We start from the raw sequence: 12,471 nt of genomic DNA on the forward strand, positions 1-12,471 counted from the left end.
GTAGTCTACTGTCATCAATCCCCACACACTTTTTGGTTGTGCTGTAGAACCAATGTCTGACAAAAAGGTATCTGCTGGTTCTTTCTTCAAAGGGCCTGTCCTTCCATGCAGGAAGGGAAGTGGTGCAGACAGAGTACCAGAGCCCAGAAAACAGTGTCTGGACAATTCATCCAGCTAGAGACAGCCAAAGCCAGCCATAGGGGGTTGAAAAGTGTGGGCAATAGCACAGCAGTGCATCAGGCTGTGCCCTGGCCTGTAGCACGAGCGTGGCCAGGGAAAGGAGGAAAGATCTCAAAGGGCTGGAAGGAGCAGAAAAGTGTCTGGAGGAAAATGATAGGATTGGACCCAGTGAATTTCTGACCAGTCGAATCAATTTCAAAGACTGGAAAAGCACTTGAATAAATGGCAACACTACTGTTAAATGTCTAGCTAATAGGGTGATTCAGAGAAGCTGACACGGATTTGTCCAGAATAGATTATCAAGCCAGTATAATTTCTTTTCCTTTTTTTTCCAGAAAAATGGGCCTCATGAAAAGGGAGAGGCAATCAAGGTTGTAATCTCAATCCATCTTGACTTGACTAAAGCTTTTGATCCAGGCTTACACAGTGACATACGTATAACCAAAGCAGAGAAATACGAATTAGATAAAATCGCCATAAAGAGACTGCTCAGGTGGCTCAGGCAGTGTGGTCAAGGAGCAGTTATACAGACCTCACTGTCAGACTCTGAAGGTGCTTCAAGTGAGACTCTCCAACTGTCACTTCTGGACTTTTTTTGATCAATACTTTCAATATTGAGTACTTTAACAACTCAAATTACAGAATAGGGAAGCCCCCCTGGGAGGACAAGGCACTTTGCAGGACATGATTATGTTCAAAATTATCTTTATAAATTGGAAGAAAGGCTCAAAATCAATGTGATGAAATTCAATAAAAACAAGAGCAAATACTGCATTTAGAGAGGGGAAATTAAATGCACAGATACGAAATAAGAGATGGCTGGTTAGGCAGTAGGGTGCCCAAGGGAAAGCATAGCAGATCACCAGTGATCAACAATGCAATACTGTTACACAGAGATATATGTCATTCTAATTTATTAGCAAGAATGTAAGAGAGAGGAGGTTGTAACTTGTGCCTCAGTGTAGTCTAGTACCACGTGTTAGCAGCTGCAGAGTCAGGCTGAAGAGGAAGAACAGGAGTGGTGAAGGCTTGGGTCCTGAAGACAGGACCTGGAAGCAACAGGCAAGTTGAGGCAAATGATTTGAGTTGGAAAGAAGGAAAAAGAGAAAGGAAGAGTAGCACAAACTTTTCTTGCCCTTTTGAAGACTGTTACAAAAAGGGGAATAAACTGTTTTTCTTTGCATCCACTGGGGAGATGGTAAGGAGTAATTGGCTTGTCTCTTGGTAAAGGAAATCTTCTGTATAAGGGCAATTAAGCACAGGTGTATCTACAGGGAGGTTGTTGAGTACCTGTTGTTGGAGACTTGTGAGAGCAGGCTAAGTGAATTGTCACCAGTGGCAAGAGAGTGTCTGATTTCACCTCAGAAGAGAATAGATGCACTTTTTCGGTCCCTCCAAACCGTGCATTGCCGTGATGGATTTGCCTAGGGAGTCTACTGATAGCCAGGTTGACACTGGAAGGAATTTGTCCCCAGGTCAAATAGCATGAACTTTCCTCAGCAGCCCAAGGAAATGTTCGTATGCTGAAGTCATCTGAGTGTCTTGGCCAGTTCATGTAAGGGTGAACCAGCAGGGGGTGGGGGGAGCGGTATTTGGTAATGCCCTTGTCTTTCCTTTTCTCTAGCTGAGACAGATTTTATTAGTTTTTTTCAGGCCCTGAATGACAAAAAATCTGCCTTATTTCACTTAGGGCAGGTATCAGCAGGGCTGTGATACTGCAGTGCTGACAAAGGACTCCTTGAAGGATAATTATAGGGAAAGAAAGGGAAGAAACTGCTCATCAGTCAGTGTGACTATCTTCCATGTGGCACCCCATAACTGACTTTTGGCAAGCCAAGGGCTAGCCAGATCTGTGTTTGTAGTAGCTGGGGACTGCACCACACTCCAGCCTCCTGGCCAGGGTGATTTTGTCCAATCATATTGTGTCAGTGCAAGTGACTAACAGCCTGTGTCTCATGAAAACGGATCAAGCATTAGTTATTTCATAGGAGTGACATCAGAAACATGGGCATTTTCAAATCAGATTGGATAAATGGTCTAATCTCTTGCTGGACAGGAGCCATTACCATCTGCCACAGATAAAAATGATAGTACTCTCTTGCTAGAAATGAATGGATTATCACCCTGCTAACCTGCTGTACATAGTAATGAACATGAGGTCTTAATATTTATATTTCTGTATATTAAGTAACGTTTTGAATAGTCTCAACTTCTTTATAAATAAATGAGCTTTAAGAAATCAAAAGAAAAAGTGGTAGGCTGTTCTTACAGCAATGAGTTTCACACATTTTGCACTGCAAAATTAGTCAGGTTAAAGATCATTGAAAAAATGGCTTGCTTTTGTTATAGTTCTTATAATGATCAGGTAAAGAAAATGCTTGCTGCTTTTTGTTTGCCTGTCTTCCCCTCTGCTGTTTACACACACTTTTCTTTCTCATGTGCTTCTTTACTCTGATTGTATCATAATGGAACTTTTGCTCCAAATAGTTTCACACAGCCAAAATACTTGGCTGATTATCATATGCTTCAGGGGAAAAATCAACTTCTTGCTACTGTGCAGACAATTGCTTGGTTCTCTCCTCAAATGCTCCACCCCACACAGCAGGATACTGCTAATGACAGGAGATTGTGCCATGTTGACAAGCCTCTGGGTGCAGAGAAAAGGCCGGTTCTGAACAGATGCCCAATTTGATTGCAGTATCATGAGGGCTAATTACTCTAATAAGCATTTATGGGATTCAGAGATCAGGAGGAGAAAGATCACAAACATGATTAAGGTGTCAGAGGTGTTGAAGGAAAATTGAAAGTATTAAGTGCCAATTTCTGTTTTCTGAAATTCAAGCTACCATCACTGGGAGCTGCTAATAGTCGTCTGAGGGCAGAGCCTGGTGTCCCTGACAGGCTGTTTTTCACGCTGTCTACAAAATGTATCTAACTCAAGTACTGTTGACTGCTTTGAATAGAGGAGCAAGAGTATCCCAAGCAAATCAGTCTATTTGATTTTTTGGGGCTGGTGACCCCACCTATCCATGTAATGGATGAAGAGCTGTGTCACCTAACTAATAGCAGAAAACTTGAATAAATCTCCATCAGAGAGAGGGTGTTTGGAGTGGGCAAACCCTAGGGTAAAGCTCTTTGTTTTGGGAATGCTGAAAGGAATTAGCATGGGAAAATCCCCCGTGAGCTCATGATAGCTCTTATGCTGTTTGGTCACCTCCAGATAAAGGATCTTGCAACACTCCGTGTTAGTGTAAACATCAGGACTCAGAAGTTGTGTCTGCATAGAATGATGGGGACAGACTACAGCTGCTGAACCTTCTTCCATATATTTGCCACTGGTCTGATGATCTGCAAAGTTTTTGGGAAAATATTTTGGGTCTGCAAAATATTTGGGAAAGCAAGCTGGAGAGAAAGAACATGAGTTAGAGGAGAACTGTGTTGGACATACACATAAAAATATCTTACTGTCAGACCATTTTAGAGTGACATTTTAAAAATCTTTTGATTCAAAATATGACCCTTTTTCTGTGCCCAGCATGAGTCATATTGGACATATTTTTGTAACCAGTGTCCCTGAGCTCTGCATTTCTCACCTTGAATTAAAACTCCTCACTACACCAGCTCCTTCATCTGAAGCAGCTGCTGGTGACTATCACTGTCAGCAGTAGCTCATGCCCACAGGGAGATGTTCTTGGAATAGACGTACCCAGCACATTTTGTCCACAGTGGGTCAGCCTTGGCAATCACTGTCCTGTTTAACCTGCTTTGTAATCATGAATCATTTTATTCTGGGTGATATTGAATTATGCCATTCCTTTAATGCCAGATAGCAGAAGTAGTTCCACATAGAGACTTACAATTTCACCTGCACAGGGATATTCAAAGGTATATGCCACTCAAGGCTCTTCAGTTGTGTCTTATAGGCATGAAATTGGCATTTTGAGGTATTCTCAGATGGATTCCCTTTACATTCTATTTTTTCTTCCTCAGAAGAGGAAGAAAACATGTTCAGTGGAGGGTTAACTACTCTTTGCTGAGTCTCTTGCCTAATTTTCATGCTCCACAGAACTTCACGGTATAAAAAATTTTACAAAAGAGAATTAACAGTTTTTCCCAAGGACCTGTCACAAGAATACCCAATCTGTGTAATTAAAGTACTGAGAGTGCTGTTTGTTTGCTGGACTAGGTATGAGTTACGTAAATGGTCCTGGATAGAGTATTTGGTAAGCTCTGGGATGATCGAACCCATTTATCATATTTATGGGATGATGTTTAAGGAACTTTGTCTGCTCCATTGCTTGGACAGGAACAGATATACCTTTGAAAAGCTTCTCAGAACCTTCTAAAGTGCTTGCCCCCATCCTGATCTGACAGATGCCAACAGGAGTGTGTGCTGACAGACCCAGTGACAAGTAATTCTTTTCTCTTCAGTCTGACTGAATTCCCAGATCTGAAAATCGAGTGTTCTTAATGCTTTTGGTCTAACTGAAATGTCTCTTCTAAACTGTAAGCCATTTATCTGAGTTCTAATCTCTCCTGCTGAGCTGTCACAGTTAAAAGGCAAATTTCCTTACCAGGCAGACAGATGCTCTGAAGGTGTAGGGAAGATTTCAGTTTTAATGGAGAAGTTTTCATCTCCCTGAAACAGAAGTGCCCCAAGGACCCTTGTCACATGTTGCTTGCAAGGTCTTGCCTGCACCCCACATAGAAGCAGAAAGCTAATTTGAGGTTGTCTGGCTGAAGGGTAGCCATATGGCACTGCACTTGGAGTAATGTAATTAGTCAAATGTGAAAGGCAAGGCTAGTGCTTAGGGACCTTTGTGTGGCACCACTGGTGGTGTTTGGAGATGTCCTAGGGATCTCTGGGATGGTGTTGTGCCACGGTGTAGGTGTCTGGTGCATAGCTCAGGCACCTCACAAGGCCTGTCCTTGATGGCAGTGCTCCAGTGGCCATGGGTAGGTGCAGAGTTTCCAGGTGAGGGGCTTTAGTACCTTTCTGGAGCATCCTGCAGGAAAGTGACTGATCAGAGTGCTCGGGACAGCTCTAAAACTGCTGGTGGAGATGTGTTCACATCAGCCAGCCTCCAGGGTGCAAACCAGCTGCTCTTTAGGAAGGATCTCAGAAGACCTTGCTGAGGCCTTGGGTCTCTGTCCTGCTAATGCTGAACGCTCTGTGCTAACTGGGTCTGTCTTCTTGTTTCTTTTTGTTTTAAGGTCAAGTGGCAGAAGGATGACACGGACAACAATTCCAACTTCTTCTCTGTCTCCTCAGATGGGCGGATTGTTTCGTGGACTTTAGTTAAGGTAGACAGTAGGTGGCAATTTCTTTTTCCGGCCTAATTATAACCAATTGCTTCAAAAGTTCAGTGACTCATTAGTATTATTTTTATTTCTAGTGAGCCAGGTTTGAAAAGAAATGTTAGCAATAGCAGCTGGTGCAGTCACAGCTGGATCTGGGGCTCCATGTTAAACTCTGAAATGAAGCAGGTCAGCCTACTCATTGTCAGGACCTAACCTTCATCCTGCCTGCACCTGTAGCACCCCATGGGCCTGAAAATGAGAGATCATTTTCCTGCTTGGTAGGAGCAGGAATTCAAGCCTGGTCCTTGTTCTCACACTTTCTTTGTCCCAGAAGGGTCAACTAGACACAGAACAGAATAATCTGCTTTATTTCACAGCTTCCAGATTCTCATTCCCAAAATTCTCCCCTACAGATTGCGATTTGGACTGGGAGAGGGTCAATTTAAATTTCTCCCCATGTGGGACAGAGTGAGTAGTACAGAGTAAGCTTGCATTTGCAGTGGGATGGCAGCATACTACTGGACAGGCAGAGGGTTTCTCCTTGCCATGACATTGTCAACTCACATCCAATACAACTTTTTAAAGCTTGTTTGCATGCCCTGCCTTTGTTCACTTTTCCTTTTGGAGTATGTTGAAATATGTTGATAGAAACGTAGAATTAATGTCCCAAAATGACCCTTAGATTCTCTAATCCCAATGAGTGGGTTTTTCTGCTGGCTATTTAATTTTATATTTGAAGATTTCAAATCTCTTTCTAAAAAATGATTACATTGCCCTAAGTATGAGTTTGAAGCAGCTGTCCCATTGTTCCTCAACAAAAGAAGAAATTTCTTTGCATCCTAGGATGCTCATTTTTCAATCTGTTATACCAAGGCTTGCCTGTTCTGAAATTTTTAGGTATTGCTGCCATGGCAGGGATTAATTTCTAGTATTATATGTAAATGTTAGCCTCATGTCCAGTTCAGGAACAGGAGCATCTCCTAATGAACAGTGTAAACACAGGCAGATGGCACAGATTTTGAAGTTGTTTTTTTTTATAGACTTTTCCAGGTTCATATAAGCAGCTTCAGAATCAAAAATCCCTTCTAGAAGTACATCCGAAGTCCTTCTCCCAAAAGGGTTCCCTAGACAAGGACGGACTAAGAGTGTCCCAGCACTCAGCTCCTGTGTTATTCCCTGAATAGGAATGCCCAAAAGATTTGTGTTGAAGTGGGCAGTACATGCCTGCAGTCAGACACCAAGCTGAGGTGATTTTTGGCAGGGCACACTTACCAACTGAGCCCAAATAACTGAGTGTGCTCAGCATGGTCCCCTTAGGAGACAGGAGACCCTGGCTGAAGTCTGTTACTTCAGAGAAATGCAGCAACTGGGACAACCTAAGAGTCTGCAGATGGATCCTGATAGCAGCTTACCAAGCAGAGGCTCTTTTGCACCAGTGCTCAACTGTTTCCACACAAAATCTGTGTTTTTGTTGTTCTTTGAGCACATAGATATTTCTAAGTAAGCTTGATGTGGCTTCTAAGATCTGCATCCACTCAGCAAGTTGTCATTTCTAGTTATTCCTTGCATTACTGTAATGAACTTGGCCTTACCCATGTTTTTTTAGATTAAATTACCTCTGAAATTGCCAGAACTAGTATTTACTTAGTAGGCAGGGGTGGAAAACAGTAACATTTTAGGTGCTGTCTGTTTGGACATTTTGTGGGGGGACAGATATTCTACAGGGAAAACAAGAAACAGGATGGAAAGAATGTTTTGTTATAATCTGTGGGGGTTTTTATCCAGCAAGGAGAAATGGAACAATCTGCCTGAATTCCAGTTTCACAAGAGCCTTTTCTGGGTTTCATTTGGAGTAAAACTGAAGACACTCCAGAGATTTTATGTTCTACAAAACCATGGTGCAAACAGGGAATAAATGAAAGACTGCTTTGTTAATCTTTCTGACAGGACTATCCAGAAATAAAGCTTCTTCAAACACTGGTAGCTGTTTGACACTTCCAAAGCTGAGAGCACAAAGTGGATATTTTCACTCTTTCTTCCAGCTGAATGTTTGGTAAACCTCACTCAGGATTGGGATAGAAGAGTTGTCAAATGTTAGCTAGGGACAGTTGATATGCCTCGACCATAGTGGCTATCTCTGTTAGAAATGGGTACAATCACTTTGGACAAATTTCATGAAAAAGAATGTGAGTTCTGTGTACTTAGACTGTCTTGACTTGACCTTGGGTCCTCAGAAAAGTGTAAGACATCAAGGAAGGATGCAGGACTTCTGCTGCTGAATGATTCTATGCCCCCATCTTGGGTGCACACATTGCCTATTAAAAAGGAGAAACGTCACAGCCATTTCAAAGAATTGTTTGGGATGCAACATGACACTGTTTTTTAGGCTGATGCTCAGCAATCCCAGGTTTGATTAGTAGTCATGGTTCACCCCCTCCTGTGTGACCTACAGCTAAATTACTGAACAGCTCTGGGCCTACTTCATCACTTAAGGCTAATAAGAACTAAGGGGAAAACAGCAGCTGTAAGGCCTGATTCACTAATGCTTACAAAGTGCTCTGCAATTATTAGGCAGAAGCAACATATTATTGCTCAGTATTCCTGGAAGGCCAAATTGTCAGCAGGCTGTTTACCCAGAGGAATATGTGAATGGCTCTGGTGACAAAGAGCCCCAGGAACAAAAGCGTTTTTTATTCTGTGAAGCTGAGTACAAGATAAAACCAGCACAGCAGGGGAGTCCACACAAGCAGGATCCTTTGTGTAGGAGAGGGGCTAGAGAAACTGTCCAGAGGGGTCTCTGCCAGGTGAAGGTGCTGGGAGAAATCTTCAGAGGAAGGCTGCAGAAAGGTGTGTGCTTAGAAAGAAGGTCTCTTGAGCTTTGCCTTTCGACCAGAACACAGAGATAGTGCGCTAGCACATCTCTGGGCCTGCACAGATCAGACATCTCTCACACTGGGTGTATCAACATGACCAGCTGCAGGCAGCTCCAAAGCTGGTCTTCAGACCAGACTCATGTCTTGGACAGGGCACATGCTCACTGGAGAGCAGACAGACCTGGGAGCCTGAGCAGGGGCTAGTGCCTCCTCAGCTTGTCCTGTCTGCACTCCCAACAACCCACTAGCACTACTAGTTAGATATGCAGTGGAGTATGCTCCGCTCCTGTTTACTCTGGGCACTGTTCTTTCCAATTCATGCACACGTACATCAGCACATGTGGCCTCTTTCTTATCATCACTCCTGCCTTTATCCACTGAATCAGACTTGTAACCAACGTGCAGTAAGAGCCGCTAAGGTGGAACTCTGCAGGAGTCTGTCCTGCTTCTTGCTTCTCTCTCAGAGAACAATTTACTGCCATCAATAGGCCAGCACATGTAGGTATGTAGCAGTGAGAATAAGTGAGAAGGAAGAATATTACTTTATGGGTTTTGACCTTTGTTGAATCTTCTGTAACTTTGTACCCCCAGTGTATGATAAAAATGCCTTATAGAACATTGTCCCCTCTCAACTGCAGTACTGAACAGATGCCCATTAGATCTTCTCCCACATTCCCCAGCATGAAAATTCCTGGGGTTGACTTTGCCAGGCAGAATCTCTTTCTCCACCTGAGTCCTGCCCTGGGCTAAGAAAAGCTTCAACTACATCTTAATTCACTGAACTAAGAAGTTATGTTTTGTTCCCATAGTCCTTCAGTGTGGTATTTGTAGATTATGCCATCCAGTCCACAGCCCATACTGCTCACTAATCATTAGTTGTTTGTTCTTTTTATAATCAGAGAATCACAGAATGGTTGGGGTTGGAAGAGACTTCTGGAGCCCCAGGGTGTTCTTATAGTCACAACGAACTCCATTCTGCAGTTGTATTTCAACTCTCAAAGCTAGTCTGAGAATGTATCTTTCCCTCTGGTAGTTTCTTTATATTTACCTACATTGTGTCTATTTGCATCTTCTTTTGTCTCCCACCTCGAGGGTAAACTCTTTGGGACACAACGTTTTGCCCCTGTGTTAATACACCACCTTGCACAGCAGTTTCATGAGAGTTCTTTAGAACTCTGCTGAGAGCAGAAACATGGGGCAGTTTTCCCTTGGAGCAAATTGCTTGCTTGATGTTACTGGAATATCAGAGCCCATGAAATTGAGAGTACTTTGAACTGACGCTGCTCTGGGGATAACAAGAAGATGTTAAGAAGCAAGAACTGGCAAAATGATAAGTTACTATTCATTAATGTGGTGCTTTAGTTAGCTCCATGAGAATATGAAATATCCATCTTAAACCACACAGGCTGGTTTAACTAACACTATGATTTAAGCTGACTGTGCCAACTTTCACTAAAAAACACTGACCCTGATACTTAAAATTTTCCTGGTCAAGTGCGCATGTTGAGGTAATATACCAGTGGCTCTCAGCTCCAGTGCACCAAAGCATCAGTTTCCTGAAGGTTTTATGGAAAGCACCATGTTAGCAAGCTGCCAAATGTGAAACATTAAGCAACTTATGGACAGCTTTTTAAAATTCCTCCATAAAATTTGCCATTTCAAAGTACTGAATGTCTCTGTATTGTTGCTGCAAAGCATGCTATTCATGGGGAATCTCCTCTGCCTGCAGAATGAGCTGGTTCACATGGATGTCATCAAGCTGTCAGCAGATGGAACAACGATGCAAGGGCCAGAGGGGTTGCAGCTGCAAATGTTTGGTAAGAGCCCAGCTCCTTGCCATGCTGATTAATTACTGACAGAAAGCCTCTAATCAGTCATTCCGGGAAATTAAATTTGGAACAGGGTGTTGAGATGGAAAGGAGCTAAAGGAGAGTTAGGGTTCGGTCCTTGCTTTCAACATGCACTAGGGTGAAGTCTGTCTGGAGGATCAATGGCCACTGAGTCAAGTTTTGCTTGTTACATATTGCCTTTTACTTTACTTATTCATAAAAAGATGAATTGAACATTAATTCAAGAAATGTCTATTTTACTGGACTATCTCTGTATAGATAAAGCACATACTTGTTTATGTCAAAACTCAGTTTTGTTCTTTCTATCAGACATTGATCTGGACTGGCAAAATCAAGGTGAAAAGCAACCTCTGCCCTTTCCTGGGTGCATAGTTCACCCAGCCAGCTTTGGGATGTGCCTCGTTGAATTTGGGCTCTGTAAAAACTCAGCATCTACTCTGAGCTACTATGTTGGGCTCCCTCCATACAAAGTGGAGTCAGTGCAGTCCTTCTAGGCTGAATCCTCTCATCCTGATCATCCTGCGCTTGAGATGGGATGGGATGAGTCAGCTCTGGAGGTCCTGAATAACACAAAGAAGTCCTTGAGGAATCCTCTTATCATCCTTCTACACTTGCTTTTGGCTGAGAAGATGGGACCTCTGTTTGGCAGAGAACCTTGCTCTGCTTTTAAGAATTGCTGTGTTTCTAGGCTAGTATCTGCTGAACAGTCTGTGGGAAGCTTTGCAGTAACACATAGGTTGCATGAAACCAGCTAAAGCAGCACACTGTAGGACTCCTGGGGGTTTTGGAATTATTTGTTAGTGTTACTGGGAAATGGATTTTCAAAGACTTGTCTTGAATATTTAATGATCTATTTGAATGCTAAAAATGCAGATGTTATTACAGAGTTGAAATTACCGTAACAATTCCTTTGAGAACTACATTTTGTTAATGTTAAAGACATAATGCTTAAGATGACTGCCTGTGCAGAAAGTTTCTGTCATTGTGCCTCTGAGCCTTGTCTGCTTGTTCCCATTTCTAATCCGATGGCTGTTGATGGTTGCTGATGTTCTGCTGGTAGGGACAGCCTCAGGTAGCTCTGGCACTCAACAGACATCCCATCTTCTGCTCAAGAACCTTGCTGAAATTTTCTTTCACCAACACATAAACTGGCTTTCCTGGATGATGATGCATCTGCCTCAGGAGCAGAAGCTACAAAATCTCAATGAGTCACATCCTGTTTGTAGTTGACACCTGTTTTAAACATAGTTCACAATGTTGCACAATTCAGGACTTTTGACATAAACAGGATCCCTCTGTCCCTAACAGTGTATTTCTTCCCAAATCACATTCTTTGCTATTGGCTTTACTGAAGCGAGCCTGCTAAATGGTTCTGAATTAAGGGAAAAAAGAGCACAAGAAGGTATGATGGGGTGTTTTCTCACTGATGTCCTTTATGCATAGGAAACCATTTACATTTTTGTGAATACTAAACAAACAGAAAAGATCTCTTCTTCCTCAGTAGGAGGTGGCCAGATCCTTACAATATTTAGTTTGCACCAGGCATTTTCAACTCTTACCAAAATGGTTCCTAGGCTAAAATGGTTTCCAGTTCCCTTCTGGTTCTTTCAGTGCCCTTTTACATGTCTCTGGGGTTGCTGTTCAGATTGCAGGTCTTGAGGACACACACAGCTTGAAAAGTTTAGCAGAAGGGTTGATGATGGCTTTGATTTCTTTTGGGAGCTTCTGGCTAATAAATCACTTCTGAAAACACAGGCAGTGTGTGTTTACCATAGGCAGGAAGCATGTTTTGGCCAGCTGAACCAATTCTTTGTGTGACAGACCTTTCTTTTGTTAACAGGCAGCGGGACATCGTTTGATTTTCACAAAAAGATAGACTATTTGTTTCTCGTTGGTACTGAAGAGGGCAAGATCTATAAGGTAAAAATTATTTCTTTATCCTTTGTTTTACATCCTCTGACCCATGTGTGTCTTTTAGGCTTATCATCTGAACTGTTTGCTCAGGTGGTAACAAAGTAGAGCTTCAGTGCCTGGTCCTGTCCTGGGTTGCCTGTGGTGAGTCTGAGATGAGACCAGGACTGCAGACGGTCATAGGGGAGCTCTCTGCACAGACCCAATTAAGACCCTATTTTGCAGAAACGTTTTTCATGCATACTGCGTGCCAGAAAATGCTTTGCATATTGCAGCTGTGCAAGTGAAGTGCTAAGTAGGATCAGAGCAGAAGTTAAAAGGCATTGATCCTCTGTCCCCATGACTATGAAATGGCA

The 12,471-nt window shown here is 42.7% G+C and overlaps 1 protein-coding gene across 1 annotated transcript in view; it reads left to right on the forward strand.

Moving 5' to 3' along the window:
- The window catches only part of DNAI1 (dynein axonemal intermediate chain 1), a 140,681-nt gene that overhangs the window by 79,220 nt on the left and 48,990 nt on the right, over positions 1 to 12,471 (forward strand). Inside the window, exons 14-16 of the mRNA XM_066180940.1 lie at positions 5,395 to 5,484; positions 10,084 to 10,171; positions 12,045 to 12,124. Coding sequence (XP_066037037.1) covers positions 5,395 to 5,484; positions 10,084 to 10,171; positions 12,045 to 12,124 — 258 coding nt within the window. The remainder of the gene's footprint in view (positions 1 to 5,394; positions 5,485 to 10,083; positions 10,172 to 12,044; positions 12,125 to 12,471) is intronic.

This window comes from Chamaea fasciata, unplaced genomic scaffold (assembly GCF_029207755.1).
Source record: "Chamaea fasciata isolate MVZ Bird 193981 ecotype frontalis unplaced genomic scaffold, bChaFas1.0.hap1 SCAF_4, whole genome shotgun sequence".
Classification (NCBI taxonomy): Eukaryota; Metazoa; Chordata; class Aves; order Passeriformes; family Sylviidae; genus Chamaea; species Chamaea fasciata.